Raw genomic sequence first — 19,900 nt, 5'->3', positions numbered from 1 at the left:
CCGAATGCAACCGACTTAGCACCTCTGTGAAAGCTTCAGGAAACATCGAATAAGCCTGTAAAGTGACAATTTAATACTTGAGAAATTGTCTCAGACAAATTTGTTATTAAAATCATGAAAACTATAAAATAGGTCCACAAAATTTGCTTTCGTTAGACACGTTAAGTTCTTCGGTTAAAAAAAACACTAATTCTAGATTTAAATTCATCTTTTTTATGAACAACTACAGAACAACTCAACAGTCAACACAATGAGAAAGATAAATAGAATATTATTAGTTGAGTGATTCAAAATATCATATAATTTGGTTAATGTACATGTTAATTAGGCCTTCAAAATTTTAGAATTAGACAAACTTAATTCTGTCTACTAATGGCATCAAGTACTCTTTAACGGAAAGACTCGTCGTATCTAAAAAAACAAACATCAATGACCTTTTTGATACGTTTCATTTGTCAAAAATAAATTTGTCTAATGCGAAATTTCTCACTTTCCACAAAAATAATAAACATCAAATGTGCCAAAAATGAGAATAAGAAATAATGTTCACTATTACTTTATCTCATTTGCCTACATACCAATGGCTGCAATAATCTTATTGTCAAGTCTCACATGACTACACTCTATATTAGACTAACACTCAAGTACCCAACCAAAAAAACAGAAAAGAAAGAAAAAAGAAAAAGCCTCTAATAAGTTGAAGTTGAATTAGCAGCCAAAACAAGATATATGATTAAATTAAGCTAGATGACAAAATCCTACTGTTTGGGTAGAGTAAGTAATGTTCCATCTGCCTAAACCAAAAAAGAAAAAAGGAAAAAAATGGTGCATTGAGTTGAGGGGCTTGTTAAGCTTCCCAACCCCTCCAAAGTGTAGCACGAGCAACACGGTTAACTCCAAGGGTGAAGGCTCCCATTCTCAAGTCACAATTATGAACTTTGCACATTGACTTAATATCCCTAAAAGCCTTTGTCATGTACTTCTTCAACTCATGGTTCACCTTCTCCTCATCCCACATAAAGCCTTGAATATTCTGCATTCATTAAGTCACATAGAAACAAATCAAAGGCAGTAATTCAACAATACTAGAAGATTAGAGTTGATTTGCATATTTGGTTACAAGTTGTTTAGTTCAGCTATGCAAGTGGCTATCACCACTTTCCACTTGGCTTGGTTTTGGTTTCCTTAATTAAGCTTAGGAGTTGTTTAGTTGATTCTTCTAACCTGAACCCATTCAAAGTAGCTAACGGTCACTCCACCGGCATTGGCATAAATATCGGGTAGAATAACAACTCCTTTCTTGGACAAGATCTGCCAAAAGCAAAATATTTTCAAGATCTAATATGCATGTTTAACATATATGTCTTGAAAGAAATATTAGAACTATATTAACCTCATCAGCTTCAGGATCAGTAGGGTGATTTGCAGCTTCTATGATGTATTTTGCCTTCACATCTGCAGCATTTTCCCTTAAAAATAATACAAAGAAAAAAAAGAAGCTTAATATGTAATTTCTAAGATTTTTAAGCTTAGGGGAATAAGAAACTAAAATGAGGAAGGTGCTATTTTAATCTTAGTGCGCTTGCAAGACCAAGACCAAGAAAAAAAAATTGGTTAAATTCTAAGCATAGGTTGACATAGATATATACTTGTTTATAACTCCACCCAAGGCACATGGCATAAGAACATCGCACTCATGAACAAGCAATTCATCTGGGTCCATGGTATCTGCTCCAGGGAAGTCTTTCAAGTTTCCATTGTCTTCCTTATGTTGCAGAAGGGCAGGGATATCAATGCCATTTGGATTTTTAATAGCACCTGTGACGTCACTCACAGCTATCACCTTACCCCCTCTCTCATGAACACACTTAGCAGCCCAAGTTCCCACATTTCCAAATCCCTGGAGAAGGTAAAATAAAAGTTAGATCAATGATTGAACTCAGATCCATATTCATAAGCTATAGCATCTTGTGATAGTGGGGAAGAGATACCTGGATCACAAATGTATGATCAGCAATTGTCTTCCCATGTTCAGCAAATAATGCCTCTGTCGCATAAACCACTCCAAGACCAGTTGCAGCCTCTCTTCCTAATGAACCTCCAAGATCCTACAGGCCAAAGCAAACAAAACCGATATCTAAATCCAAGTGAAAATGTGCTTGTATTTGAGGGTACATGGGCAAGATTGATTCTTACGATAGGCTTCCCAGTCACAACTGCAGGAGAATGCCCATGAAACTTTGAATACTCATCAAGCATCCATGCCATGGTCTGTGAAACAGTGAACCAATGAGAATGACGTGGTACTTATTGACGAACAGATTAAAACATGCAAGTCTTAAATGGCAAATCAGTACCTGCGCATTTGTTCCCATATCGGGGGCAGGAACATCTCTCTGAATGCCAATAAGATCATGAATCTTTTGGGTGAAGACCCGAGTTAGCCGTTCTAACTCACTGATACTGAGGTCCCTCGGATTGCAGCCAATGCCACCCTTTGCTCCTCCATATGGTATGTCGGCTACGGCTGTCTTCCATGTCATCAGCTGAGCTAGAGCATTCACTTCATCAGGGTCAACCTGAATAATATGACAGTTTGAAATTCAAGATAATTAACGCATTGATAACATTCATGGCTAACTTTTAAAGGTAGTAACATGCATCAATATAATACTATCAAAACATTCAGGGAATCAGTTCATGAATAGAAAAATTACACTTGAATCTCATGTTCAGATTTCTTTACCAATTAAAACAAGTCAAGAATCAAACACAAGAAATTAAATGAACACACGGCACAAGGGAGCAAACGACAAAATAAGCAATCATCGCAAATTTTAAATCCCAAGGCTCTTTAACTCCCTAAAGGTGAGAATATCACACTTTTTCATCCAAAGAACGACGAGTTAATATGAAACATTTGAAATACTTTTAAGTAATTGTTAAATATGGATTCCCCGTTTTCTTTCTAATCTAGGTACTCTTTGGTAACAGCTCTATCAACCATTGTGGCACATCCCTACAATACAAATATTGGAAGTTTGTTGTCATCGCCTTCATCAATGTGTGTGTGTGTGTGATATTAAAGAATAACTTTCATATCAAAGTAACCGTTCTATTAATGTCAGATCAGAATAAATTTTGTTGAATTATGAAATACACCACCAGTAGGTTCTTTGAGATAGAGAATCAACTCGGAGGGCTGAAATCATACATCAAAACCAGCGAAAATTTCCAAACAGAATGAATCCAATTCAATTGATCATAAAAGGATCATAAAGAAAACAGAAAACAGTATAAACCTCAGGGTGATAACGGATTCCTCCTTTCATAGGGCCACGAGCATTGTCATGTTGGATCCTGAACCCAACATACGAGACCAGAGTTCCGTCATCTTTCGGGATCGTACATTCAACCTGCAAAATCAGAACAAAATCCCCTTTCACATCACAGAAAAAGATACAACACCAATTGTGATAAAATTAATAAACAAGAACCAAGAAAGATACGAAAATCGATTGAAGCAGAAAAGGGGTTATCGGAAAGATTATTACTTTGATCTCTCTGAAGGGTATGAGGAGACTCATCTCAAGCTTGGAATCCAATCCCAGGATTCGAGCTGCACGTTGGAAATTGCGGTTGGTGGCTGCAAGAGCGTTCATTGCTGACAATGCAAAAGTGAGAGAGAGTTGAATACGGAATGCACAAAACAGAAACTACCAATTTGCTTGCTCTCTCTCACACTCTCACTCTCACATATATATATGCTCTAAGAGTAAGAGCGAGGAGCTAGGCACCCAATGGCAACATTTTATTTTGGTAAATAATCTTTTATTAGTATATTATTTATTTATGATTTATTAGAATATATGTGATCCAATTTTAATTAGGGATCCGAGTGAATGTGATTGGGATTCGGAAGAAGGTTCGAAAGGTACTTTTGCCATGTCTATAGTGATGCATTGTCGCCGCGTATGTGGATGTGACTTTATTTTATTTTATTTCCTTTTTTCAATAGCACTTTTTTACGCCCTTTTTTGTTTGTTTATTTATCCTACAGACATAAATTAAAAGTATGTAATGATTCTATTTTGTTTCCTTCAACAACGCAAATGACTTTCTACAGATTTAGATCGAATCTTGCACATCTGTTGCCTAGTCAGCTACTAAGACCAATAATTTAATGCTTCAATATGTGAATTTTGTCTCAAAAGCTATATTAGTTGACATTGCAGTTAAAACAAATATAATCATCATCTAATCAAATCTTTTTTCATAAATAACCTTTTTCTTTATATGATATTTCAGAGGGTTTTTCTTATATGATGTACCAAACAAGTTATTTACGGAATGATTATAATTAGACCAATGTTATGGTTTACAAGGCAATAAATTTTTATAGCTGAGAAATCTACGTATCATGCAAAAAAGATTAATATGTGGATATTGTGATTGATTGATAGTTTAAAGGTTTAACTACTAAAAATGTTTTTGAATTATTTAAATGCTGGTATAATATAACGATGATACAATAATAAATATGTGAATAGAAATATTGAAATACAAACCCTAGCAGAGAGAATGAGGAAAAGAGAGAGCAGAAACGAACGTTTGAGGGTGAAACATGGTGAGAAAAATGGTCATGGTATTGTAAAAAATAAGAGAGATAAATGTGAGAAGGTGTGTGTATCCGGTGTCAAGAAGAATTTTTCTGTAGAGAGTTTAGAAAAGCGAGTATGTCTAAAATGAGCACAACAATTATGTGCTTATTGGATGCGCCATATTTATATAGACCATTAGATTTAATTAGATGAAAATCAAAGGCTAATATGAAAGAAGAGCATTGATAGACTCTAATAAATACAGAATATCCTAGTACAAAAATAAATGTTTTAAATGACACTACTTTAATACGCAATACTTTAAATGGGAACAGAATCTTTTATTTTTAAATAATTAAACATAAAATATATAAATACAAAATATGAGCATTTTTTATTCAATAAGATTAATTATTATACAATAAATTTTTATAATATTAAAAAATTATATTAAAATAAAATTTTAAACTGTAACATAAAAATATAAAATAATTAAAATTTTATTTTATATTACTTGACAAATAATTATATTATTATATTTAAAAATTTATTAATTAACTAATTTTGTTAGAGATATTATTATATAAAATAATTTTTCATCAAAATATTTTAAAAATATAATTTATTTAAAATATTATATATAATACATGAAAATATTAATTTTTTTCATTTTTTTCAATTTTTTTAGAAAAACAAAATAAAAATAATGTAATTCTAAATACATGCCTATCATATTATATATTTACTTATATTAGTAAGACCTAAACTAATCAAACTTACGTAATTAAAAATACAAAACATATAAATACAAAAAAATAAGTATTTTTTATTTATTAAAATTAACATTTAAAGTTTCATATATATAATATTTAAAATTATATATTTATAATAAGATCATTTTTTTATTTTTATTATTTTCAAGTATTTTTTTATTGTTTTAGTTAAATTTTTTATTCTCTAACTCGACCATATATATATATATATATATATATATATATATAAGAACACGAACTAGGTTAGTATGGATCAAGGAGGGCAATGATATCAGATTTTATGAAAATATGTCTAAACTCTTCCGTTCTCTTTCTCGACGACTTTCTTTTTCTTCTCCGTCTTCCTCCTCCACCTCTCCAATCCATTCTTCCTCCAATCCCCTTACTGAGAAAGTGGCTAGGCCTGATGAACTTTCTCCCAAAAACAATATCTTTGAAGAAGAAGTTTGCTTCGAAGATATCAATCAAGCCATCGATAACTGGGAGATACCCAAAATCCCCCAAGATGAGCTTTATGTCCCTGACGACAACAAAAGAAAATCAGACTATATCATCAAGACCGCTGAAAATAATATTCCTCTGGGACCAGATTCCGGTGAGGAATTCCATCTCTTAACCAAAGCATCTGTCAGAGAACATGCCCGTCACTACAGATATCTTCACATAGGATGTGTCCAGGTTGCAGTCAAACCTCTCATCAGAGAAGGCTTGAATGCTTCCATCCTTATGTGTCTTAGAGATATTAGACACAATGATTTTCAAGACTCCCTTATCGGAACAGTTGAAACAAGTCTCGGACATGGTCCAGTTTATTTTAACTGTTTTCCAAACAAAACGGTCAGCCTGTTAGATACCAACATCCTTGATTCTCTCTTCCTAAACATCCGAATTCATGGTCTTAACATGAAGGAAGGATCCATTCCAGCCGCTTTAATCTATAGGATTCAATACAAGGTCATGAACACCTGTAATTCTAGGGTCCTTCTTAAATCCCAAGATCGTGAAACGACTTTGTTTGTCACCGATATGACAAAGGCCAACGTCATGATTCCGAGGCTCATAAGGTGGGATGAAATTGATCTCCCCCAGTCATGGTCTATTGATAGAGCTATCCCTACACAACCTAGACAAGCACCTCTCCTAAGAGAAATAAAACAGGATGAATCTGGAAAAGTAGAAATTTTCTTCGATAGAAGAAACTCTTTTTCCTCCAGATCAGAAGCAGGGACATCTAATGATTTTGCTTCAGCAAGAAGGTCTTTTTCTGTAACTTCTCAATCACAGTTTTCAAAATTTTCAAAACCCGTACATTCTGAAATCAATATTTCGGGATTACAAAATAATTCAAATATTTCCCAACCAGTTTATCAAACCGATGATAAGCACTCAGATGATGATATTGAGATAGAATCTTCCATTCAATCTCCAACATACTCGTCTATGCATGGTGCTCAATATTCTTCTGTGAATAATGCCCAATGAGTAGCACAGAATTTATTATAGATAGGGAAGCATTACGTAAAAACCTAGAATCTGAGGAATATGACCTCCATAGAGAATGGTATTTACGTACGCACACAGCTACTCAAATTGCATCATTCAAAGAAAAATATTACAGTTTTCTAAAAGAGGTTGAGATGCATATTCCTTTCTTTGAATGGTTTCATGCTTATTCCATCAAAAACAATCTGGTTTATCCTTTCAAAAACAAAGAAAACTTGCTTTCCGCAAATGTTATTTCAACTTGGAAAGTTAAAGATGGGAATTTAGTTAGATCTGAGTTTCCTCCAAAAGGACCTTTTGTTATTTCAAGCACAGAAGGACATAACCCTGTTATGGCTTCTCCTTTTAAAACAAAAAATATTGATGAAGCTGTCGCCCCAAAAGATATTAAAAACCTTATTGAACAATCTAACTACACCAATAGGTTTTTACAATGTCTGGGTGACAACCTTTCATCTTCGGGATCTACTTTTTCTTTCAAAAATGCTTCTGAAGCCACTACCTCTAAAAGTATTGAAAAACCCCTTTTTAAACCTTTTAAAATGAGTAGTAAAGCGAATCAAAATATTAAAACTTCCATTTTAAAACAACAATCCGGTGATTCAGAAGTTATTCAAAAAATTGACCATCTTTTAAACCGTTTCTCTACTGTCCCTGAAACTCCAAACTCTGGTGAGTCTACTTCTCGTATTCAAACACGCTCATCCAAAGCCGTTAATGCCCTTTGTCATGAGTCTAACGACTCCTCCTCCGAAGAAAGTGATGGTTCCCACAAAACATCCCTCAAAATCAGCCCTATTTTGACAAACTCCCTAACCAAGTGGAATGGTTTAACCAAACCCTCTGCGTACGGTTACAATCGTGTTTCCGCTCCCGACCTAGCTCTCGAAGAAAGAGAACTAGGTTTTGTCAGCTTCAATGCCAATAATGTCTATGAATGGAACATAGATGGTAAAACTGAATATAACATCATGAGTATGCTTCAGCATATGACTATGGTAGGCACAGCCTATCAAGCTGCCCATGAAACTTCTGAAGAAGCAATAGCCAATGTTATTGTTTCTGGTTTCAGTGGCCAACTCAAAGGATGGTGGGATAACTACCTTTCGGATAACCAAAAACACTCAATCTTCTCTGCCATAAAAGTCAATGATCAGAACGAACCAATCATTGGTGATGATGGGGAACCCATCCCCGATGCTGTTAATACCCTAATCTTTACCATAGCAAGCCATTTCATTGGTGATCCATCTCTCTGGAAAGATCGTTCGGCTGAACTACTTTCCAATCTCAGATGCAAAACTTTGTCTGATTTCCGGTGGTATAAAGACACCTTTCTTACCAGGGTTTACACCAGAGAAGATAGTCAACAACCTTTTTGGAAAGAAAAGTTCCTTGCTGGACTCCCAAAATCTCTTGGAGACAAAGTAAGGGACAAAATACGTAGCTTAACCCCAGATGGGATAATACCCTATGACGAGTTAAGTTATGGTCAGCTAGTTTCTTTTATCCAGAAGGTTGCTCTAAAGATTTGTCAAGATGACAAAATCCAAAGGCAACTTGCCCGAGAAAAAACCCAAAATCGTATTGATCTGGGAACTTTCTGTGAACAATTCGGTCTTCCTACTTGTCATCCAAGAAAATCCAAAAGACCATCCAATCGAAAAGTTTTTATTAAACCTAATCCTGAAAAGAATTTCAGAAGATCTAGAAGAGGTTTTCAAAACCCTAAAAATGAAAAGAATTTCCAAAAGAATTTCCAAAATTACCCACAAAAGAACCCCATTATTTGCTATACATGTAAGAAACCTGGACATATTAGCAAATACTGCCGGTTAAAAAGAAAGATTAATAATCTAAACCTTGATCCTCTGATTGAGGAACAGATTAATAATCTGATGTTAGAAAGTTCAGAAAATGATTCTGACCAAGAATCTTCGGATGATATCAATAACATCGAAATCGATGACATTGAATCATCCTCAGATTCAGATGTCAAGCAAATTGGTGTTTTATCCAAAGATCAAGATCTCCTATTTGATGCTATCGAGGCTATTGACAATCCTGAACAAAAGAAAGACTTTCTTTTGAAACTAAAAAAATCTCTACAAAAGGAGAAAAAACCCAAAAACCTGGTCCTTAGCAATAAATATGATGTTAAACCTATTTTCAAAAAATTAGAAAAACAAGTTATTCGTCCCATAACTATTCAGGACCTCCAGTCTGAGGTCAACAATCTCAAAAGAGAAATCCAGGAAATTAGGAGACATCAAGACAATCATCAACTTATTCTCTCCCAATTAATGCAAGTGGGAGAATCTGGTGATGAACTTGATCAAACAGAGTGTTCTAAGGAACAAGAAAATAAAATCTCTGACGACAACGAGGGAAAAGAAATTCTGAGAATAATCAATGTATTCTCTTTTATGAAGCATCGTGTTCATATCCGAATTGTCGTTAAAGATTTTGTTTTTGACACCATTGCACTCTTTGACTCAGGTGCAGATTCAAACTGTATTAAGGAAGGTTTGGTCCCCACAAAATATTTCGAAAAAACTACTGAACGCCTTAGCTCAATAACAGGAGAAAGGCTAAGTGTCAATTTCAAACTAACAGATGTTTTTATTGAAAAGGGCAATATCAGGATTCCCACCGAATTTATTATTGCAAAAGATATAAAAAATGATGTGGTCTTGGGGACACCTTTCATAATCCTTTTGTTTCCTTATCTGGCAGACTTTCCGGGGCTTACCTCTTTTGTTCAGGGACAAGTAACCTTCTTTGAGTTCCTGGATTCACCAAAACAAAAATCTTTAAATCTTATTGAATCCAAGACTAGACAGATTTGTTTCTTAAAAGAAGAAATCTCTTTTAAAACCCTTGAATCTCAACTCTCCCAACCAAAGATTCAGGACAAAATTAAAAATCTTTTGAACCAAATTGAGAAGTCTATTTGTTCAGATTTGCCTCATGCTTTCTGGAATAGGAAAGAACACGTCGTTGATCTTCCTTATGAAAAGAATTTCAAAGAATCAAAAATCCCTACGAAAGCCCGCCCAATTCAAATGAATGAGCAGCTTTTGCAGCATTGTCAAAAGGAAATAAAAGATCTTTTGGATAAAGGATTAATTCGTCCTAGCAAGAGTCCTTGGTCTTGCTCTGCTTTTTATGTTAATAAGCAAGCTGAAATAGAACGAGGAACCCCTAGGCTTGTCATCAATTACAAACCACTGAATGAAGCCTTACAATGGATTCGTTATCCTATCCCAAACAAAAAAGATTTACTTAGTAGGTTAAATTCTGCAAATATTTTCTCAAAATTTGATATGAAATCCGGTTTTTGGCAGATTCAAATCACTGAATCAGACCGATACAAAACAGCATTTACAGTTCCATTTGGACAGTACGAATGGAATGTAATGCCTTTTGGTCTGAAAAATGCCCCATCTGAATTTCAAAAAATTATGAATGATATTTTCAATCCATATTCAGATTTTGCAATCGTTTACATTGATGATGTTCTAATTTTTTCCCAAACTTTACATGAACATTTCAAGCATGTTAAAACTTTCATGTACATCATCCAAAAAAATGGTCTTGCTGTCTCTAAGTCAAAAATTGTTCTCTTTCAAACAAAAATCCGTTTTCTTGGTCATATAATCTTCCAAGGTACTATAACTCCAATTGAAAGATCAATTTTGTTTGCAGAAAAGTTTCCAGATTATATTCTTGATAAACCTCAGCTCCAGAGGTTCCTAGGTTGTCTCAATTATGTTTCGGATTTCATCCCAAATCTTAACAACCTCATTAAGCCTCTCCATGATAGGCTTAAGAAAAATCCTCCACCTTGGACAGAAAAACATTCTGATATTATCAGGTTCCTTAAAACCAAAGTCCGCAATCTTCCTTGTCTTTACTTACCGGTTCCTCATGCATTCAAAATAGTGGAAACAGATGCATCAGATTTAGGATATGGCGGTATCCTAAAACAAAAACTGCATGATAAAGATTGTATCATTGCATTTACATCCAAACATTGGAATAGTACTCAACAAAAATATTCCACTATCAAAAAAGAAATTTTAGCTATTGTTTTATGCATCACAAAATTTCAATCTGACTTACTCAACCAAAATTTTTTAGTCCGAGTTGATTGTAAATCAGCTAAAGATGTTTTACAAAATGATGTTAAAAATCTTGCATCAAAACAAGTTTTTGCCAGGTGGCAAGCTATTTTAAGCGTCTTTGATTTTGATATTGAGCATATCAAGGGCAACTCAAACTCTCTCCCTGACTTTCTCACACGTGAATATTTGCAGGGAGATAAACAGAAAGAAGATGCCTAAAAAGGCAACCTTGGCCTCAGCAAGAGGCAGAGGCATTCGCCTAGCCCTACCAGGGCCAATCAGAAGATCTGGGTCTAGTACCCCAACAGAGTCATCTACCCAACAACCTACTCAACAATCTGGGTCATTTACCCAACAACTCACCCAAACCCAACAAGCTGGGCCATCTACACAACAAACCACCCAAAAATCTTTTGAACCACAAAACAACCAAGCCAAACAATCCAAAGCAGACTATGCCATCCCAATCGAAACCCTCCTAGCCTTACAGGACCAGGGTCTCACTAAACTCAACAAAAAATCTTGGGCCGACCTTTGCAGTGAGTTCGATGAAGAAATTGACCTATCTCAATTAATATCTCAGGTAGCTAATCGAAGGACAGTCATCCAAATAGGAAAACAAAAGTCTGTCGTCTCGACACCCCAAACATCCTCAACCAATACCAAAACTCAAAAAACCCAGACTAATTACATATCTACAAACAAAACCGCAAATATTATCCACATAGAACCTGAATTCTGGGATAGCTCTCCAAACAAAGTTATCCCGAAGATTTTCCCCACTGGATTCCACTTTAGGCCCTTAGCACCTAATAAAACTCGCCATTTCTACGAATTCATCTTAATAGATACTGACTCAGTATCTATTAAACATTACAAGGATAAAACCAATCCCGAACTTATAACCCATTCAACCATTCAAATTCTCAAAATTTTATCCCCAAAGCAATTTGGGAACAACCTAAACAAAATTCAAAAATTTTCTCAAAATTATGACCCAATAGGTTTTAATTATTGGGACTACATGGAAGCCTGGACTAAAGTATTTTGGTTTCAAAATACTCAGTTCAGACATTCATGGTTAATTTATTTTAAAAGAAAAATCAATTATGTTTTTCCAAATTGGTTCTACCAATGGTGGGACTTCTTTGAACCAATCCAAGAAATTTTACCCTCACCAATAGATGAAGGGTATAAACTTTTTCAATCAAACTTTAACAATCAGGAAACATGTGTTCCTGTAATGTTAAAATTTTTCTCAACATTTTCATTGGCATGGGTATTCTCATGGCAATACAAGTATGCAAAACCAAACCACCCCAAATCATTTCCAGTCCTTCAAAGACATGGTTATGTCAAATGGTGGTCTCAATTTGATGCCTCAATGGCCTATCCAGAGAAGGTCAGAGAATGGTTCAAATCCAATCCTGAAAGTCAAAAGATTTCAGATCCAGAAAATGCCATGTTCCTCAATCAAAAAGCACAAATTGCTGCAGCCCTTGCAGGAGCTCAATCGAAAGAAACTCTAACAAAACACCTTCAGCAAATCATGCAGATGATTGAAGAAGAGAAAAAACACAAAGATGATCCCACTTCCTCAGCAGAATCCTCAAGCAGTTATAACCAGAATGAAGACGACTGCTTTGGAATCGACCTAGGAGAGGATTAGTCTTTAATCTTCAAAAAATCCATGTAATCAAAAAATCCATTGTTAACTTGTACTGTAGAAATAGTACCGGTAACGTGCACCTGTACTGTAGAAACAGTAGAATATCCAATTATAAAAGGAAGCCCTGCATTCATTGAGAGGCACCCTTCAGTTTACATATGATAGAGAGGAGTTAGAGAGAGAGACACAGAGAGTTCCCTTGTAAGCTCTCCAGCTCTTCTTCTTCCTTCTTCTTTATTTCAATCATTCAATAAAACTTTCAATCAGTTCTTTATTTTCGAGTCTTCATATTTACATTTCTGCATCTGCATATGTGAGCGGACTACCGCCACATCTAACTTCATATTTATTTTCCTGCTCTTGCATCTATCATAAGCATATGCGTGCGGACTACCGCCGCATCTAACTTCATATTTACTTTCCTGCGCTTGCATCTAACATACTGCATCCATACTAACCCTGTATACTCCTTCTTCCCCTTTCCCTCCTTGATCCACTTTCGGGACAAATTGAATCACCAATGCTGAAAATAATATTCCTCTGGGACCAGATTCCGGTGAGGAATTCCATCTCTTAACCAAAGCATCTGTCAGAGAACATGCCCGTCACTACAGATATCTTCACATAGGATGTGTCCAGGTTGCAGTCAAACCTCTCATCAGAGAAGGCTTGAATGCTTCCATCCTTATGTGTCTTAGAGATATTAGACACAATGATTTCCAAGACTCCCTTATCGGAACAGTTGAAGCAAGTCTCGGACATGGTCCAGTTTATTTTAACTGTTTTCCAAACAAAACGGTCAGCCTGTTAGATACCAACATCCTTGATTCTCTCTTCCTAAACATCTGAATTCATGGTCTTAACATGAAGGAAGGATCCATTCCAGCCGCTTTAATCTATAGGATTCAATACAAGGTCATGAACACCTGTAATTCTAGGGTCCTTCTTAAATCCCAAGATCGTGAAACGACTTTGTTTGTCACCGATATGACAAAGGCCAACGTCATGATTCCGAGGCTCATAAGGTGGGATGAAATTGATCTCCCCCAGTCATGGTCTATTGATAGAGCTATCCCTACACAACCTAGACAAGCACCTCTCCTAAGAGAAATAAAACAGGATGAATCTGGAAAAGTAGAAATTTTCTTCGATAGAAGAAACTCTTTTTCCTCCAGATCAGAAGCAGGGACATCTAATGATTTTGCTTCAGCAAGAAGGTCTTTTCTGTAACTTCTCAATCACAGTTTTCAAAATTTTCAAAACCCGTACATTCTGAAATCAATATTTCGGGATTACAAAATAATTCAAATATTTCCCAACCAGTTTATCAAACCGATGATAAGCACTCAGATGATGATATTGAGATAGAATCTTCCATTCAATCTCCAACATACTCATCTATGCATGGTGCTCAATATTCTTCTGTGAATAATGCCCAATGAGTAGCACAGAATTTATTATAGATTGGGAAGCATTACGTAAAAACCTAGAATCTGAGGAATATGACCTCCATAGAGAATGGTATTTACGTACACACACAGCTACTCAAATTGCATCATTCAAAGAAAAATATTACAGTTTTCTAAAAGAGGTTGAGATGCATATTCCTTTCTTTGAATGGTTTCATGCTTATTCCATCAAAAACAATCTGGTTTATCCTTTCAAAAACAAAGAAAACTTGCTTTCCGCAAATGTTATTTCAACTTGGAAAGTTAAAGATGGGAATTTAGTTAGATCTGAGTTTCCTCCAAAAGGACCTTTTGTTATTTCAAGCACAGAAGGACATAACCCTGTTATGGCTTCTCCTTTTAAAACAAAAAATATTGATGAAGCTGTCGCCCCAAAAGATATTAAAAACCTTATTGAACAATCTAACTACACCAATAGGTTTTTACAATGTCTGGGTGACAACCTTTCATCTTCGGGATCTACTTTTTCTTTCAAAAATGCTTCTGAAGCCACTACCTCTAAAAGTATTGAAAAACCCCTTTTTAAACCTTTTAAAATGAGTAGTAAAGCGAAGCAAAATCTTAAAACTTCCATTTTAAAACAACAATCCGGTGATTCAGAAGTTATTCAAAAAATTGACCAACTTTTAAACCGTTTCTCTACCGTCCCTGAAACTCCAAACTCTGGTGAGTCTACTTCTCGTATTCAAACACGCTCATCCAAAGCCGTTAATGCCCTTTGTCATGAGTCTAACGACTCCTCCTCCGAAGAAAGTGATGGTTCCCACAAAACATCCCTCAAAATCAGCCCTATTTTGACAAACTCCCTAACCAAGTGGAAGGGTTTAACCAAACCCTCTGCGTACGGTTACAATCGTGTTTCCGCTCCCGACCTAGCTCTCGAAGAAAGAGAACTAGGTTTTGTCAGCTTCAATGCCAATAATGTCTATGAATGGAACATAGATGGTAAAACTGAATATAACATCATGAGTATGCTTCATAAGATATCTGTAGTGACGGGCATGTTCTCTGACAGATGCTTTGGTTAAGAGATGGAATTCTTCACCGGAATCTGGTCCCAGAGGAATATTATTTTCAGCGGTCTTGATGATATAGTCTGATTTTCTTTTGTTGTCGTCAGGGACATAAAGCTCATCTTGGGGGATTTTGGGTATCTCCCAGTTATCGATGGCTTGATTGATATCTTCGAAGCAAACTTCTTCTTCAAAGATATTGTGTTTGGGAGAAAGTTCATCAGGCCTAGCCACTTTCTCAGTAAGGGGATTGGAGGAAGAATGGATTGGAGAGGTGGAGGAGGAAGACGGAGAAGAAAAAGAAAGTCGTCGAGAAAGAGAACGGAAGAGTTTAGACATATTTTCATAAAATCTGATATCATTGCCCTCCTTTGGTTCAGAAAGAACAAAAACATTATCACTAAACTATCACTCAAATTTTTGGATCTGGGGTTTTAACTCTTTTTTTTTTTTTTTTTTTTTTTTTTTGTAATCTCTAAATCCATAGCCACCAGGAGTTCTTACGTTTGGATCTTATCACTTTCGAGAACATCATCAAATTAGCCTTACTGCCCATCAACAAGGGTCTTACTGCTACAGTTCCTTTTAAGTGATAAAATTAAACAGCCTGTACTTCCAGATTTAAAGAGTGGTTGTTATGACATATACAAGAAATATAAGAACACGAACAGTAATAATAAGAACATGAATAGTAAAAAATGGTTTCCAGATCCATGAACCTCAGAGATAGTTTAATGATAATATTTATATTCCTACTTCCCCATCAGGCTCTGATACCAGATGTCCCGAAAGTGGATCAAGGAGGGAAAGGGGAAGAAGGAGGGAAAGGGGAAGAAGGAGTATACAGGGTTAGTATGGATGCAGTATGTTAGATGCAAGCGCAGGAAAGTAAATATGAAGTTAGATGCGGCGGTAGTCCGCACGCATATGCTTATGATAGATGCAAGAGCAGGAAAATAAATATGAAGTTAGATGTGGCGGTAGTCCGCTCACATATGCAGCTGCAGAAATGTAAATATGAAGACTCGAAAATAAAGAACTGATTGAAAGTTTTATTGAATGATTGAAATAAAGAAGAAGGAAGAAGAAGAGCTGGAGAGCTTACAAGGGAACTCTCTGTGTCTCTCTCTCTAACTTCTCTCTATCATATGTAAACTGAAGGGTGCCTCTCAATGAATGCAGGGCTTCCTTTTATAATTGGATATTCTACTGTTTCTACAGTACAGGTGCACGTTACCGGTACTATTTCTACAGTACAAGTTAACAATGGATTTTTTGATTACATGGATTTTTTGAAGATTAAAGACTAATCCTCTCCTAGGTCGATTCCAAAGCAGTCGTCTTCATTCTGGTTATAACTGCTTGAGGATTCTGCTGAGGAAGTGGGATCATCTTTGTGTTTTTTCTCTTCTTCAATCATCTGCATAATTTGCTGAAGGTGTTTTGTTAGAGTTTCTTTCGATTGAGCTCCTGCAAGGGCTGCAGCAATTTGTGCTTTTTGATTGAGGAACAGGGCAGTTTCTGGATCTGAAATCTTTTGACTTTCAGGATTGGATTTGAACCATTCTCTGACCTTCTCTGGATAGGCCATTGAGGCATCAAATTGAGACCACCATTTGACATAACCATGTCTTTGAAGGACTGGAAATGATTTGGGGTGGTTTGGTTTTGCATACTTGTATTGCCATGAGAATACCCATGCCAATGAAAATGTTGAGAAAAATTTTAACATTACAGGAACACATGTTTCCTGATTGTTAAAGTTTGATTGAAAAAGTTTATACCCTTCATCTATTGGTGAGGGTAAAATTTCTTGGATTGGTTCAAAGAAGTCCCACCATTGGTAGAACCAATTTGGAAAAACATAATTGATTTTTCTTTTAAAATAAATTAACCATGAATGTCTGAACTGAGTATTTTGAAACCAAAATACTTTAGTCCAGGCTTCCATGTAGTCCCAATAATTAAAACCTATTGGGTCATAATTTTGAGAAAATTTTTGAATTTTGTTTAGGTTGTTCCCAAATTGCTTTGGGGATAAAATTTTGAGAATTTGAATGGTTGAATGGGTTATAAGTTCGGGATTGGTTTTATCCTTGTAATGTTTAATAGATACTGAGTCAGTATCTATTAAGATGAATTCGTAGAAATGGCGAGTTTTATTAGGTGCTAAGGGCCTAAAGTGGAATCCAGTGGGGAAAATCTTCGGGATAACTTTGTTTGGAGAGCTATCCCAGAATTCAGGTTCTATGTGGATAATATTTGCGGTTTTGTTTGTAGATATGTAATTAGTCTGGGTTTTTTGAGTTTTGGTATTGGTTGAGGATGTTTGGGGTGTCGAGACGACAGACTTTTGTTTTCCTATTTGGATGACTGTCCTTCGATTAGCTACCTGAGATATTAATTGAGATAGGTCAATTTCTTCATCGGACTCACTGCAAAGGTCGGCCCAAGATTTTTTGTTGAGTTTAGTGAGACCCTGGTCCTGTAAGGCTAGGAGGGTTTCGATTGGGATGGCATAGTCTGCTTTGGATTGTTTGGCTTGGTTGTTTTGTGGTTCAAAAGATTTTTGGGTGGTTTGTTGTGTAGATGGCCCAGCTTGTTGGGTTTGGGTGAGTTGTTGGGTAAATGACCCAGATTGTTGAGTAGGTTGTTGGGTAGATGACTCTGTTGGGGTACTAGACCCAGATCTTCTGATTGGCCCTGGTAGGGCTAGGCGAATGCCTCTGCCTCTTGCTGAGGCCAAGGTTGCCTTTTTAGGCATCTTCTTTCTGTTTATCTCCCTGCAAATATTCACGTGTGAGAAAGTCAGGGAGAGAGTTTGAGTTGCCCTTGATATGCTCAATATCAAAATCAAAGACGCTTAAAATAGCTTGCCACCTGGCAAAAACTTGTTTTGATGCAAGATTTTTAACATCATTTTGTAAAACATCTTTAGCTGATTTACAATCAACTCGGACTAAAAATTTTTGGTTGAGTAAGTCAGATTGAAATTTTGTGATGCATAAAACAATAGCTAAAATTTCTTTTTTGATAGTGGAATATTTTTGTTGAGTACTATTCCAATGTTTGGATGTAAATGCAATGATACAATCTTTATCATGCAGTTTTTGTTTTAGGATACCGCCATATCCTAAATCTGATGCATCTGTTTCCACTATTTTGAATGCATGAGGAACCGGTAAGTAAAGACAAGGAAGATTGCGGACTTTGGTTTTAAGGAACCTGATAATATCAGAATGTTTTTCTGTCCAAGGTGGAGGATTTTTCTTAAGCCTATCATGGAGAGGCTTAATGAGGTTGTTAAGATTTGGGATGAAATCCGAAACATAATTGAGACAACCTAGGAACCTCTGGAGCTGAGGTTTATCAAGAATATAATCTGGAAACTTTTCTGCAAACAAAATTGATCTTTCAATTGGAGTTATAGTACCTTGGAAGATTATATGACCAAGAAAACGGATTTTTGTTTGAAAGAGAACAATTTTTGACTTAGAGACAGCAAGACCATTTTTTTGGATGATGTACATGAAAGTTTTAACATGCTTGAAATGTTCATGTAAAGTTTGGGAAAAAATTAGAACATCATCAATGTAAACGATTGCAAAATCTGAATATGGATTGAAAATATCATTCATAATTTTTTGAAATTCAGATGGGGCATTTTTCAGACCAAAAGGCATTACATTCCATTCGTACTGTCCAAATGGAACTGTAAATGCTGTTTTGTATCGGTCTGATTCAGTGATTTGAATCTGCCAAAAACCGGATTTCATATCAAATTTTGAGAAAATATTTGCAGAATTTAACCTACTAAGTAAATCTTTTTTGTTTGGGATAGGATAACGAATCCATTGTAAGGCTTCATTCAGTGGTTTGTAATTGATGACAAGCCTAGGGGTTCCTCGTTCTATTTCAGCTTGCTTATTAACATAAAAAGCAGAGCAAGACCAAGGACTCTTGCTAGGACGAATTAATCCTTTATCCAAAAGATCTTTTATTTCCTTTTGACAATGCTGCAAAAGCTGCTCATTCATTTGAATTGGGCGGGCTTTCGTAGGGATTTTTGATTCTTTGAAATTCTTTTCATAAGGAAGATCAACGACGTGTTCTTTCCTATTCCAGAAAGCATGAGGCAAATCTGAACAAATAGACTTCTCAATTTGGTTCAAAAGATTTTTAATTTTGTCCTGAATCTTTGGTTGGGAGAGTTGAGATTCAAGGGTTTTAAAAGAGATTTCTTCTTTTAAGAAACAAATCTGTCTAGTCTTGGATTCAATAAGATTTAAAGATTTTTGTTTTGGTGAATCCAGGAACTCAAAGAAGGTTACTTGTCCCTGAACAAAAGAGGTAAGCCCCGGAAAGTCTGCCAGATAAGGAAACAAAAGGATTATGAAAGGTGTCCCCAAGACCACATCATTTTTTATATCTTTTGCAATAATAAATTCGGTGGGAATCCTGATATTGCCCTTTTCAATAAAAACATCTGTTAGTTTGAAATTGACACTTAGCCTTTCTCCTGTTATTGAGCTAAGGCGTTCAGTAGTTTTTTCGAAATATTTTGTGGGGACCAAACCTTCCTTAATACAGTTTGAATCTGCACCTGAGTCAAAGAGTGCAATGGTGTCAAAAACAAAATCTTTAACGACAATTCGGATATGAACACGATGCTTCATAAAAGAGAATACATTGATTATTCTCAGAATTTCTTTTCCCTCGTTGTCGTCAGAGATTTTATTTTCTTG

The 19,900-nt window shown here is 35.6% G+C and overlaps 1 protein-coding gene across 1 annotated transcript; it reads right to left on the bottom strand.

Moving 5' to 3' along the window:
• Positions 1-527: 527 nt before the first annotated feature.
• LOC112720745 (glutamate dehydrogenase A) lies at positions 528-3,829 on the bottom strand. The gene is made up of 9 exons (XM_025771799.3): positions 3,555-3,829; positions 3,303-3,416; positions 2,358-2,579; positions 2,197-2,271; positions 1,992-2,108; positions 1,650-1,900; positions 1,394-1,469; positions 1,225-1,311; positions 528-1,033 (listed from the first exon to the last, which is right to left on the bottom strand). Exons 1-9 carry the CDS (start codon positions 3,660-3,662, stop codon positions 848-850), a joined length of 1,236 nt encoding a protein of 411 aa, XP_025627584.1. The 5' UTR covers positions 3,663-3,829; the 3' UTR covers positions 528-847.
• Between the last annotated feature and the right edge of the window lie 16,071 nt (positions 3,830-19,900).

This window comes from Arachis hypogaea, chromosome 11, assembly GCF_003086295.3.
Source record: "Arachis hypogaea cultivar Tifrunner chromosome 11, arahy.Tifrunner.gnm2.J5K5, whole genome shotgun sequence".
NCBI classification, from domain to species: domain Eukaryota; kingdom Viridiplantae; phylum Streptophyta; class Magnoliopsida; order Fabales; family Fabaceae; genus Arachis; species Arachis hypogaea.
The sequence above is the reverse complement of the archived record's forward strand: the minus strand, read 5'-3'. Positions and strand labels throughout refer to the sequence as shown.